This window comes from Rhynchophorus ferrugineus, unplaced genomic scaffold, assembly GCF_030347505.1.
Source record: "Rhynchophorus ferrugineus isolate W39M unplaced genomic scaffold, kcgeb_rfMv2 rfM3, whole genome shotgun sequence".
Lineage (NCBI taxonomy): Eukaryota > Metazoa > Arthropoda > Insecta > Coleoptera > Curculionidae > Rhynchophorus > Rhynchophorus ferrugineus.
In genome coordinates, this window is record NW_027472582.1 from 49,003,313 (window position 1) to 49,018,289 (window position 14,977).

At 30.4% G+C, this 14,977-nt stretch overlaps 2 protein-coding genes across 4 annotated transcripts in view; one reads left to right on the forward strand and one right to left on the reverse strand.

The window, feature by feature from the left end:
- The window catches only part of Ey (eyeless), a 119,681-nt gene that overhangs the window by 78,707 nt on the left and 25,997 nt on the right, over window positions 1-14,977 (forward strand). The gene's annotated exons all lie outside the window — the stretch shown is intronic.
- Window positions 2,831-5,673, reverse strand: LOC143194483 (uncharacterized). Of its 2 annotated transcripts, none has more exons than XM_076401338.1 (4): window positions 5,608-5,673; window positions 3,579-3,724; window positions 3,379-3,526; window positions 2,831-3,323 (listed from the first exon to the last, which is right to left on the reverse strand). In XM_076401338.1, the coding sequence occupies exons 1-4, from the start codon at window positions 5,611-5,613 to the stop codon at window positions 2,991-2,993; spliced, it is 633 nt and encodes a 210-aa protein (XP_076257453.1). In that variant the 5' UTR covers window positions 5,614-5,673; the 3' UTR covers window positions 2,831-2,990. The 2 variants fall into 2 exon arrangements, with proteins under 2 accessions (XP_076257453.1, XP_076257452.1); XM_076401337.1 differs by lacking the exon at window positions 5,608-5,673 and adding an exon at window positions 5,458-5,557.

A 14,977-nucleotide genomic window follows, 5' to 3' on the forward strand; every position in this document is an offset into this window, starting at 1 on the left:
TACCTGCGATATCAATATTATTTAAGAAAGTGCTGTTAAAAACTACTGAATCTTTTATAGAAATACCAGATTTACAGTTTGCGTTTCGAAATCACCACTCGACAATCGACCAAGTGCATAAAAAAAAGACATACTGCCCTACAATAATTCTGAACGTATGCCAAGCTTTTGACCTGGTATGGCATTTGGGATTAATCTACAAAATGAGCAAACTGCTACAGCGGAATTACTGTCCAATGATGGAATCATATCTTTACGAAAGAAAATTTAGTGTCTCTCATAAAGGGGCATTCTTAACACTTAAGTCTATTTCGGTTGGAGTTCCACAGCATAGTGTCTTGGGGCCATTCCTGTATCTGCTCTATACTGCTGATATCCCAAACATTTGATACAGTTATCATGACAAAAAATGTATCTCTGTCTAAAGCTATAGAAATAGCACAAGTATCTAACAAATCTACAAATGGACTAGAGACTGAAAAATACAGCTTAATAGCTCCAAATCTATCTATGTTAACTTTACGTTGTGGCGAAATGACAATAACCTGATTATATACCTCTCGATAGCCCGTAGGTTAAATCGAAAACATCATGGTAGACAAAAAAGGAATAGTAGTAAAAAGAAGTAGATCGAAAAGATTGATTTATCAGTCAGTCATAAAGCCAATTTGGACCTATGGGGCGCAAATATGGGGTTGCACTAAAACATTAAACCAACTAATAATCCAACGAACCCAAAACCAAGTCCTACGATTAATTACCGATGCTTGTCGCTATGTAACCAATGAAGAGCTGCACGATGACATCGAAATCAAATGGACATACGAAGTGATCCAATATTTCGCCTTAAAACATGAAATAATTTCGCACAACAACGTGGAAGCAATACAGCTACTGGACCACACACAGGAAGTCAGAAGATTGAAGCGAATCAAACCACTCGAACTTGTTTAGTGTACTTAGTATTCATATCTTCAGCTTAAGTAGTTTAGTTTTATTTATATTTGGAAAAATATATACTGATGTATTAATCCCGTACTGGCCTTGCTTGTGTATTAATGCACCTAGAACATAACAGTAGTAATAAATTAATTTGTAACTTATATCTAAGTATATCTAATTTAAGATGTAATTAATCAAATTGAAAAACTAATATATTTATATATGTATAAAATTTCGTTCTATATTAAGACTGTTGAAATAAAATTTAATCTTCCTAGTCCATTCACTACCAATTATTGTTATGGAAGCTTTTTTATAAAAGAAAAAACAAAGTATTCGAGTAACATTCAGGTGATATTCGTTGTTAACAATTTAGATTACGATAACTTTTCACATATTCATGGTTAATTTCTTGAGACTAGACGCATCTCTAATACACAATGACTACGTATGTGTGCATATTTCCACAATTTCAATATCGTTTGCACAATTAACATGATAGAAAAAAATTTTGAGATCTGAGTAATTTTTTATTTAACTGGATAGATAAGACTTATTAAGATGATTCAGCTAAAGATGAATAGACCTAAAGGATATATTGTTATGTAAACAAATGTTAATGCAAACTCTGATGAATTGTTTCATATAATAAAACAGTATCATGTTATTTAACAATTACAAGCGGATTTTATCAATTATTTATTAACTATTTGATACACTTTAATATATATTTGCATTAATTAATACATGCCATGTTATTTGGCTTTTTGGTACGTCAAATTGTAACGATGGTTTGTAAAAGTAATACAATCTGTCCTTGACTAAAAAAATTATTGAAAGCACGGTTATCTGGATACGTAAATTCAAATTACTGGAATATAATAGTTTTGTATTGAAATGAGAAATATTATACATGAAGAAAGGACGTTATTAATTTTTTTCTATATTACCAGTTATATTTAACTTTTATTTGCTTAATCCCTTCTTTGTAATAGAAAATGTTTGTTTTTTTTACTTCTAATCTGATTTACATAATAATACTTAACTCTGGATCTTCATTGTCACTTTCATGATGCTCCCACAACATCTACACTTTCGAGTAATTTATAGTCAATCTTAGAACATTTCATAAGAACATTGAGTTTATCTACTATATTTGACAATAAATACCATTTTTCTCCTTGGTTCATTCGTTTAAATTAGATTTTTATTAAAAGATAGTATATTTGAGCTGTTATTTTCTACGTAAATTATAATGTTGTTCCAATACTACAAGACTTTTGAGCATGTTTTCTGTTCATGCATTGTATGAAAAGAGACATGATTGCTTATTTATTTATCTTAAAAACCTTAATACAAGTTTTACCAATAAAATAATATTATTGTGATAACATTTTTTTAATTAATCTCGTAGAACGTCAACAATCTGCCCGTGGGCAATAAGTATTATTAAATGATTTCAGTTATATAATATAACTCTCCTGGCATCTAGTAGATCACTTCAGTAAGTGATGTCTGCTGTACAAATTATAATCTAAATATTATTCTAGATACTATTCTAACTTATTGTAAAGTCTATCCTAACTTATTCTAAAAACTATTCTAGCTTATTCTAGAGATTATTAAATCTCACTCTATTTGTCTATTGATCAGTTCGTATGGCAGTTTGCGTTTGAGTCTACGCACTTTACTGTCATCGCGCAAATTTATCTATGTGGTGACCTTGTGATAACATGAATACTAAAATACTATCCAAATTTCTTTAGTTTGCTGAAAGTAGGTATCTAAAATTCTGATAATCTGATACCTAATAAAATTGTAGCACTTTTTGACACTCAAGAAAATATTTGAATTATCGAAGCTGCGTTGTAATAAAATTAATACCACAATCATGTCTCATACTTTTTATTACAAATGTATCTTATTAGATACTACAATATACAAATAACATTAAAACAAATTAACATTTAACAAATCTAAAAGTTGGCAAATCAAATAAATACACTTAAACAATTATCAGTGCCAAAACGTAAATTATTTTAGCCCATTTATTGGAAACTCTGTACGAAGGTTGAACTGTACGGTGTGTTTACGATGGACGTATAGGCTGAAGACACTGGAACAACTCTCTGATATTCCACAACTTGAGCAAGTCGAGGAGCTTCCTGAATCTTGGCAAAAGCTGGGATAGCCTGCACTGGTAATAGTTTAGGTTGCTCGACTTTAGCAGGTAAAACTAATTTGGCTGATGCAATAGGGGCCGGGGAGTAAATAAAGTTTTGGCTCTGAGGCAGAACGACGTAAACTGAAGCCGGATTAATTGTACCTTGAGGAGCAGCGGTCAACTTGTCTTTGTTTGGCGATACTTTAATGTTCTCAGCCTGAAAATAATATGTATCAGTTATACTAATAAATAAAATAATAAATAATATATACTTGAGGCTCAAGAGTGGTAATTTCAACAGATTCAGTCGTAGTAGGTGTTTCTGTAGTTGGTTCAGTTGGTGGACCATATTCTTGTGGTGGTGGTCCATATGATGCAGCTGGTGCAGGCGGTTGTGGATTGAATTGTTGTTTTTGTGATCTGAAATTATTAATACAATAAAGAGCATATTAAGAAAAAATTGAATATGCACCTTAAAGGAAGATTGAAAGCAGGCCCGGAAGGCCTGAAACCTCGAGCAGGATATGGAGGTTGTTGCTGTCTAGCAAAAACACCCCCGTTGCGAGGTGGCTCAGCGGCAGCAAGACTGATAACCACAAGGATAAGTGCAGCACAGTACTGTAAATAAAGTAAATTGGAAACATAAATCTAATAACAAAATATTTAAAAAAGAAATACAATTTGGTCATTTAGAATTTTTTGTAATTTATAATTTCTGTAAAATATAATTTGTAATGAATTGGTTTATTTCCAGCTTCACTTCAAAAGTTTAACATGGAATATCTATAAAAATGGGCTGATAAATGGGAATATAGTAAGGCGTAAGAATAGTTACAAAATATATGTCTTGAAAATATCATGTAGATAACTATACATATCCAAATAAGATAATATCCTCCTGTTATTTAATAGCATCTACCAAAGATGGAACCATACTCATGTTAATATTTTATCCAAAACAATATAAAAAAGTCGCTGTCTGTGAAATTGTAAGAAGTAGGCACTTGTTTCACATAGAAATTCTATCCATATTTCTCTTTCTGTGCCCAGTCTTCTCATTTCGACTTAATTTTTCCGTCTCTTAATAAATTCTCTCCCTGATATATTCTCTTAGGTCGCCCTTTGACCTTTCTCCTCTTGTCCTTGCTCCATAGATTCTGTTTTGTATCCTCCATATGCTTTAAGTGTCCCCACCGACTGAGTTGATTTCTTTCTGTGTACTCTTACACTGATTCAATATTGAGATCTTTTCTTATATCAACTGCTCATCCTGCCCTTATCCCTGCTTAACATTAGGATCGATCGGTATATTGCTTTTTATACACTTCCATTTTAGTTGTGTTTGATATTTCTTTTTCATTAATGAATTTACTGTTTATAGAGACGTAAAAATTCATGGTTTCTACAGTTCTGACCTTCATTTACTTACATGTCATAAGGCTTCCATTACCTCCAACTTCTATATCCAGATATTTGCATTTAACTGTACTATTTTTACATCTTCAGTTTGGAAACATATTTCTTCTAGCTTTTTCACCAGCATGACTTGATTGAACAGCTCCTACCTTTTCCAATTTTTCCATATTATATACCCTATATGTAGTCGCGTTTTCTCTATTCAACATTTTATTATTTCATCCATTAATATCATAAATAGGATTGGACTTTCGTCTTTTCTTAGTTCTGCTTGGATCTTGTAGGTGTACCATTTTTATTTTGTTACAATTTTATTACTTACCTCTTTATTGTTTCTGATAATATGACCCTTAGTATTTCTCTTCTTAATCTGCCAAATGCCTTTTCCAAATCAATGAATGTTACAAAACATCTGTGTTTTTTTTTGGTTAGCATAATAACTTAACATTGTTAAAAAAATTGTCTAAATTTTGTATATTAAACTACGTTTCTGTTGTTAAAACCTCTTTCTGTAAATAATTTTTTACTTGATTCTGTTTTACTTCAATTTTAAATAAAATAAAATATGTACTAATGTGTTCTTCAGTATTAAATTATATAAATTTAAAATAAAAAGTGTGTAAATATCAAAATTGTTAATAAATTAAATACTAAATAAGTTATTTAATTAACATATTTAATTTAGAATGAAACAAAACCGATGTAAATATTTACAAACAAATACACACAAAAGTAATGAAATATAATAAATTAATAATAGTGAACTATTGTAATAATTTATACTATACTAGAAGTTATTCAGATTATCAAGTTCTCCTCTTCAACTAAGTATTAATATTCGGGAATGAAATAATTCTAATTACAATATTTGTATAAAATAGATAACTCATCCGAAATATTCTTCTAGATTAACTTTTTAACGTTGTTCTACATACGTCAATAATAGTACCCATATCCCATCTATCAGCTTCAACTGATCTACGATGTTTCAGCATCGTCACACACGAACACACGGCCACTTTATGGCGTGTCGAACCGAATCACTTCACATCTATCGGTATCCTTTTAAGAATCGTCTTACGTACCTTCATGGTGGTTGTTTACTTTTTTTGTTATTGGTCTGAATGGATTTCTGTCTGGTATCGAACCTAAGACTGATAACCATCGGAATAATCGGTCGGTATTTATATTTCGAACTTTTAGCTGGGTACGTGATTAGCCTTAAACCATGTCAAAGAACGCCAAACGTTTGGAAATGGGTTGTCGAAGGTGGAATAACCATATTAATAATATGTTTTAATATTTGGAGTAAATCTGAATTTATTCCTTTTTTGAAAATCGGTTTAATGCTAGTCACATAACAGATGGATTTTATCGAGGTTTCTCATGGAACAATAATTCCTCTTCTGAATCAACAATTTCTGACATTGATGCTGACATTACATCTACAACCTCGAAAATGCAAATAAAACTAAAATTTAAAATATCTTTATTCAATATTTTTGATAAACTTAGTTGTATTAAAACCTTTATTGTATTACAACATATGGTATATTTATAATATACTCGTATATGAGATTTGCCTCAACAAAAAAATTTTCTAGAAGATTAGATAGGAATTAGAGTAGATGTTTTATATATATATGTAACAAAATTGGTTTGGTTTTAAATTTTAAATGAATAGTTACAGGCAATTTTTATATTTATTTGATTATCTTAGGCATTAAAATGGCATCCTAAGTTAATATCCCTGTAATTATTATTATAATTTACTTTGATATATTACTTAATACATTGTGTTTAAGTTATTATATTCCGTATATAATCCATAATATTCTTTAAAACATTTTCTAATATTAATTTTGTTATAAATATTTGTATTACTTACATCTTGAATTAAATATGTTTAGTACAACCTTAATTTACAAATTAATTTATTTCTATTTTTCTATTATACTTGTATTTATACAGATGCGCATAGCATATATTTCCCAAGGAAATAAAATGCAAATATTTATTTATTTTTCAAAATTTATTTTATTCGGTTCAAATTAGTCCCTTTTGAAGATAAGTGAATTCAGATTAAGTCAGCGCTTTTTTCTCAGTTTTTCAAACAATTGTTATGTTTTTGTTACGGCTTTTAAAGCTTTCATCGTTTTGGTTATCTCTTCAATCAAAATTTTGTCATCGTAAGTATTTTATGAGTTCCGATGGAGCAAAATTGGGCGAATAAGGATTGTGTGTATTGAATTTTTGTTGGAAAAATATTGATGATATTTGGTCAACAAACCTCAACAACTCACACACTTTCAAATAATATTTCTTCTTGACAATTTGATAACCCTATTGTATTTATGTTTTACCATGTTTCAATCAGAACAAAAAAAGAAAGATAATAAATAATAAATCTATAAAAGAAATATTTTTGTTAATATCACTACTATTCTTCAAATGGTAAAATAGTATTAATATTTTACAATAGTAGATATAGTAATTAAAAAATATATAAAAAATAATATAATTTATGGTTAATTAATTATATCCATATTTAGTAATTTATATTTTTCTATAAACAATAGTTCCGTATATAAAGCAATTAATTATATATTGAAATAAATATGTTAATTGCTTGTAGGCATATTTGCTTGTACTAATAAATTTATCGTACACATGATTAAAATGCTGCGAAAGAACTGACATTGACCTGAAACGTGGTACCTGTGCAGGTGTATTGTTTTCATTGGAATTGGTTCGCTTCATATGGATTATTTTTAGATCGAAATCCTTCCTCCTCTTCTATTATATTCGGTCTAGGACTACTGACGTATTGGCAACGCAATAATTTGCGAATGTTAATATATGGTTTTTGTAATGTTGGAGATATATTATTTAATTGAATTCTAACTTGTTGGCCCAATCGGATTAAATATAATTTATATTAATATCTGTTTTATTTTGAATGAAAATGAACAATTACAAATCTAAGAACTTAAATTGGTACTATTATTAAATTAGTTAATTGATATTTTTAGTTGGCATATTGCATTTATTTATATAGGATTTTAGACACGAATTTTTCTTTAGTAAGTGAGCATATGTCTTAACGCTGATTTCGAATTATGGACCTCCATATATATCTGATTAATTTCCTCTGAAGGCCCATCTTACTGAGATGATCACTCTATGTCACTCAAGTCAACATTTTCTTATTTATAAAACATATAATTATATAATAATATACAACTATACACTTCATTAATTATAAAAATTACATTTGATTCTTAAACTTAAGGTACTTCAAATTTGGGTATTTGCAGAGTATCTTGTTTTTTATTATTGTAGTATTATTATTGTATTTATGTTAAATACCTCTTTGTCTATCCTAACTTAGAGAGTGATTTAAATATTTTTATCTCCACCTTAATAGCATAAATAATTTTCTTCAATAATTATTTATGTATTTTAGCCATGTCAATCTCCCTGATTTTTTAGTGATTAGACCTACTGATATGATATTCGAACCACGGTACTTGGTCCACCGACTTAAAGATTATCCCGCAACATACCCCAGTTTACCCAGCCTGATTGCAGATATGAATGTGTTATTTTCGCTTGTCAAGTTTTATACTTTTATCTATGTACAATCACAGTTAATACTATTTTGGAAGCAGACCATCATCTTAGTCCTTTTTTCAAATTAATTTTTTATTTTAAATAACCAAATTAATAAATTGTTTAAAATTTATCTCTATTTTGCACCTTCTCTAACAGATACGAGTTCTTCGAAATAAGTGTTTGTTAACATCATCTTCAGCTCTAGAATTAATGTTTTTTCATGTTTTTGATATTGTGAAATATTGTGCTAAATTCATCCATTCAGTCAATGCATAAAGTAATGTAAAAATATCAAAATAAAATAATTATTAAGGATACACTACATTCATAACAAGATAGATTGTTAAAATATTCTGCACCTATTTAAATAGTATTCCTACAATCCCAGCAATCCCATACTTATTTATTATTCGATTGTTTATGATGATGTTTTAACGGATAATAATTGGATGGCCTGGGTATCTTTCATCAAATGTGTTTGTATAGTCATAAATACAGTCAGCTCTACTTAACAAGTTTGTTTTAACAGAACTGCTCAATATCTTAAACTTGATAATAATGCTAGAATTTCTGAGCTCCATTTTAATAAGATTTGTTACTTTTTTCATTAACAAGTATTTTAGTTTTTTAACAAGAATTTTTGAACGTCTTGATATTTTTATAGTTTTTTTATAATTATTATTAGTTTATAGTTAAATTAACTATCATTCATCCATATATCATTGCCTCATATATACATTACACGTATAGGATAAACATACTACATACTTTTAAACCTATAAACCTATCAAATTTTTTTTATCAAAGATTAAAAAACATCCATAAAACATTTTCATAATAAATATTTTAATATAAACATACCAGGTATTAGTTTACGCAACTGACAAAAATGCAATAGACAAACATGGTATGATGCAAACAACAATCAAATACGTAACTTATTTAATTGGTTAATAGCAAACAAGCTTAATTGCTAAAATACGACGGGGGAATCTATAATCGAAAATTTACAGCTTCTGAATTTAAATGATAATTTATTGAAGAACTTTTAAACAGAAATGGTCAGTAAATATGAAGTAGAATTATGAAGTAAAAGTGAGGAACATCCCTTTACATATCCTAACTGATATAATATAAATTTAATTTCCAGAACAATTATATTTTTTTTTATAACATCTTTATTAGATACGCTTAGTACAATCTTAATTATTATTATTATTACAATTAATTTATTACTACTTTTCCTATGTGCTTGGATTAATTAGCAAGCAAGACGAGTGCGAGAAACTACATCAGTATGTATTCACTTATAGCTATAGTTTACACTAATAATACACACTAAATGTTCACACAAGTTCGTATGGTTTTGTTCATTTCAATCTCCTGACATCCTGTGCGCTGTCCAGCAGTTGTATTGCTTCCACGTTAAAATGATTTAGTAATCTTTTTTCGTGTTTCAAGGCGAAATCCTGCACAACTTCGCAAATCCATTTGATTTCCAGGTCATCGTGCAGTTCTTCATTGGTTACATAGCGATAGGCATTGGTAATCAATCGAAGAATCTTGTTTTGACAGCGCTGTATGACTAACTGATTTGAATTTTTAGTGCAACCGCATATTTGCACCCCATAGGTCCAAATTGGCTTTATAATTGTATTATAGATCAACCTCTTTGATTTTAGATCAAGTTGAGAGTATCTTCCGACTAACCTGTATAGTTGTTTTATTTTGGTTCTAATGTGTTTTGCTTTCTGTCTAACGTGATGCTTCCAATTTAATCTACCGTCAAGATGGATTCCAAGGTATTTTGCTGATTCTGCTTGAGGAATCGGGCATCCATTGAGTGATATAATTAAGTTTTTATTATTTCGCCTTAATGCAAAATTAACGTGGACAGATTTGGAGCTATTAAGTTGAATTTTCCAATCTTTTGTCCATTTGTAGATTTTGTTGACTGCCACTTGCACTTTTTCTATTGCCCTAGGCAGAGATATATCTTTTGCCATAATAACTGTGTCATCAGCAAAGGTTCCAAGAAGTGTTTCTTTTGTTGTTGGAATGTCAGCAGTGTAGAGCTGATACAGGAGAGGTCCTAAGACGCTACCTTGTGGAACTCCAGCTGAGATATTTTTAAATGTCGAGAACGCCAGTTCGTGCGATACTCTAAATTTTCTTCCGAATAAATATGACTCCAGCAATTGACAATAGTTACGCGGTAACAATTTGCTCATCTTACAGATTAATCCCAAATGCCAAACCCGATCAAAAGCTTGTGAGACATCCAGGAATATTGCAGGGCAGTATTTCTTTTCTTCAAACGCTCTTTCAATAGCCGCAGTTACTCTGTGCACTTGATCGATAGTTGAATGGTGATTTCTAAAACCAAACTGGAAATCTGGTATTATTACCAAATGTTTAACACATTTATATATCAGCTTCTCAAATAGCTTTGATATTGCAGGTAGTAGCGAAATAGGCCTGTAAGATTCGACTTGTTCTACAGGTTTGTCAGGTTTTTTGAGCATAATTATTTGTGCAACTTTAAAGCATTCCGGGACATGCTTCAGCCTTAGAACAATTATATCAAATATATTTATTATATCGAGTTAGTATTATCTATTATATCGTCAAGCTATCATCTATTTTAGCGTCACGTATGGATACACGTTTGCAGAGTAGCACTTCACTAAGTTAGAAAATGGCTGGATGAATGGTGTTGCTTAAACGACAAACAGTTTGTTTGGGAATACATCCGTAAATTGCCTAAAAGATGGACAAGATGTATAGATCAAATGGCCATAACTTTCAATAAATAACTTTTTTTTAATTATGTAGCTTTTTTCCCAAAAAACGGTAATAACTTTCCGGTATACCTGGTATCTTTCAATAATAATTGGTTGCAATTGTTTTATATTCCTTAACGAATCGTTGATATATCTTAACATATATGAGTATATCTCAATGAACATCTCTTTATTGACTAATAATTGCTCTGTATATGTGCTCATATAAATCTAAATTTCTGATGATTTTTATCTTTGGAAAGCTTTGGAAAATATTTGAGCTAAACTACTTGAGATACCTAATTTAGAAAAACTTAACAAATGAATTGGGATACATTTGATTACAAACATATCTAGTAAAATATTTTTTTAAATATAAAATAAATATGTTATTTAAGTTTCAGAAAGATTTTTTAAAAATTTTAATTGATCTTAATAAAAAAGTTTAAACTAATTAGTTTTTAATATAATAAAAACTAAATTAACTTGCATTTTATATTTCACTTCAAATTTTACCTTGCGATATTATGAGAAAAAATGAATTTAAATTATTAAAATCGTTCAAACCAACCAAAGTCGTAATTTAAGCTCGTGGCATCCGGACGTTCTAAACCACCGCCTCACGGAAAACCCTCCCCCGGACTGCTACCCCTCTCCCGCCTCAGCCGTTCTCGTCCCCCTTTTTCCGCGTTTAGTCAGGCTTCGTTAACCAGCTATTCGGCGAAACATTGCTGGTCAGGCTTGTTGAACACCGGATCCCCGTACAAAACCCGTGGGATCTCTTAAAATCTATTGGCGCGCCCGTTGTATCGCAACCGTAACAACGCCCTGGGGACGGCGGTGGTTTTAAATTTAAATTCGATTATTAATTTGGTCGGGGGTCCGTTGGGGATAAGCGACGATTCCCTTTCGATAAAATCGCCCGGAACGGATTATGGAGAGCGCTTTTTGTCCGTGCAAGCTCGCTTTCACATTTTCCTCTATATAACTCTGTCGGTTAATGTCTTAAACGAATATGTTCGGCAGTATCTGATAAACCAAATTTATTTCTAACTGAATAAGTTCAAAGATTATTTAAAATTATATAGAGATTCAATTTCCTAAGAAGGAAAATGTATTTTTTACACATCAACAAGTCCTTTACAAGAACTAAACAAAAATATTTGTTACAACATTTTTATAAACTTTTATATCAATTTTATAATTCTGAAGTACACATCTATAAATTATACTTAAACCATTTTCTATGTTACAAATTCACTATTATGTATCAGTTTTTAAACAATATACATAATGCTCTCATATCTATTCATGTAACCATTTGATGAATATGTATTTGAAGACGTTAAAGTATTAATATGAATTTATTGTTAAATCCACTTCCAAGTTCTGTCAGTAATACCTCTCAATTTTATAATGAATTTTCCACCTATTTATTATGTTAAATTCATCAAGTTTCCACAATTGAATTCGTATTTCATCGAACTCAACTTTAATGAACTTTACACTTTATTCTTTCCAATCACCATGAATATATCCATACAAATTAGAAGTAAATATACTATTTAATAAAGACTAAAGTAAAGTGATCCTCATTTTTTTCATTCCTTTTTCATCATGCATCAATTGTGTCGTTTTTCAGATCTGTATTAGTTAAAAACACTAAAGTATATTGTGCATTTTGGAATACTGTGTAAACATTGTCGAGGGCTTAGATTATTTAAATAATACTTAAAGGTATAGACAAAATAATGTGAACACCATGTAATATAGTACATCTTGTTACATGATGGTAACACCACTTCCATGTAAATAATGTGATGCGTATCTATTGCTCATTTAACATGCAAAGTCTTGTAGATTATCGGTGAACCACAGCCAAAAAGGTTTAATATAATCAAACAACTTCCCTGGTCAGCATAATCGTCAGACTTCAATATAATTGGACCATTATGGGTAATTTTAAAGCAAAGCAAAAAACTGGCGATGTATGATATAAGAATCGGAAACTATTCAAGTACTCTACGAATCACTTTAAGAATTGCAGCTGTTTTAAAAGTAAATGGTGGTTGAAGCCTTATAAATAAATAAATATTGTGTATACCTCAGGCGTTAATATTATTGGGTCTATATCCTGTATATGATAAGAATATTTAAAATAAAAAAATATAAAATGTTATTGAAAATAAGAGACGAGATCAAAATCTATCAGTGATATAATGGTTGAACATTTATGAACTGTAATTTTATCAGGTTTTCATTTTATCATGTACCACAACTATGGAAGGTGGCTGAAGTAGTCCTAAATCAGGAAATCCACCTCATGAAATACCGACCAACATCACAATTACCGACAATATCCAAATTATTTGAAATACTTATACTAGAAAATAAAAAAAATTCTACAATATTTTTAGATGTTGCTCAAGCTTTAAGTATTAAGCTTTTTAAAATTTAAGCTAAAGTTTAGCATGAGGGCTTAAAGTACAAGATCAAGAGTCAAATATAACTGATCTTTATCCTAACCTGAAGCCTAAACTAACCCTTACCCTAACTTGAAGAAAATATAAACAGAAGTGCTACAGGGTAGTGTATTGGAACCAGTGTTTTTTCTGCTGTACACTGATGATTTGCTCACATTCAATAAAAATGTTGTTGGTACATTTGCAGTTGACACTGTAATCCTAGCCACTGAAGACGACAATACTGAATCAACCGAAAAGTTATAACCAGCTATAGCCGAAATACAATGTTGGACAGAAAAATATCGTATCAAAATTAATCAGTGCGTATTGATATCACGAAAAAAAAATCAAGCACAAATCAACATATATAAAACAACAGGTAGTCCCGTAGGGAAATACTGTCAAATATCTTGGCATGACCCTTGATGTTAAACTCAGGTGGAAGCCACATATTCAAAACAAATGTGAATAACTCAAGCTGAAGTAGATATTCAGCTATCAGTCTATAGTAAGCTCTTATTTTACCAACAATCTTTGAAAGCAGTGTGGACTTACAATGTTCAACTGGTTCTGGGGATTTACCAGCCAAAGCAATAAAAATATTATTCAAATATTCTAAAACAAGGTACTGCGAGGTATTGTTGGCGCTGCATAGTATATTCACAATGACATTCCGCATAAGGACCTGAAGCTGTCGATAACTTTGTCAACGACTATGACCAAAGATGCTCCATCAGCACATGAACGTTGAGGTTCTCCAGCTCCTAGATAATGATAGCTTAGAGGATTAGCAGTGTAAAAGCACTTGATCTAGGTCAGTGAAGTTATTAATAAAACTCTGTGCACATTAAAAAGCATGGCATAGATGTTAAAGTGTCTATAGTGGAATAAGTAGTTTGTAATTTAAAAATTGTTCCAAATAGTAAAGATAAAAAAAATAAAGGATAAAATGAACAGCTTATAATTGTAAATTTATTACATTAATAAAATAAATAATTTAAAAATACTCCCACTGACATTTCCAAATATTTCATCACGGCGATTTACTGCGGAGAAAAAGGAGGAAAAGACTTATATACTTATGGTGTCCAACTCTGGGGTTGTACCAGCTAAAGCAATAGAAACATTATACAAGGATTTCAAAACAAGGCACCTCGGGATGTTTTTGATGCTCCATGGTACATTCGTAATGACTGACAATCTGCATAAAGACCTGAAGGTAGAAACTGCCGATAAAGTTTTCACGAACTATACCCAAATATATGGACAGAGGCTTCATCACCACATTACTGTTGACGTTCTCGACCTCCTAGATTAGTTTAGCCAGAAGATTAAATAAAGTAAAACCATTTGATCTAATTCATTGAAGTTATAAATGAAACTCAGCACATATTAAAAACTGTGCTAATTTACTAGATTCCTATAATAAATAATCCTACTGACGTTTTCAAATATTTCACAACGTCGATTTACTGCGACAGCTACAGTGATACATATTAAAAGAAACAATATCGACGAGGGAAAAAAAAGAGGAAAAGCCGGACCTGTATTAAAACTGGCTCTGACACAGCGGGGTGTTTACGGGTATAGAA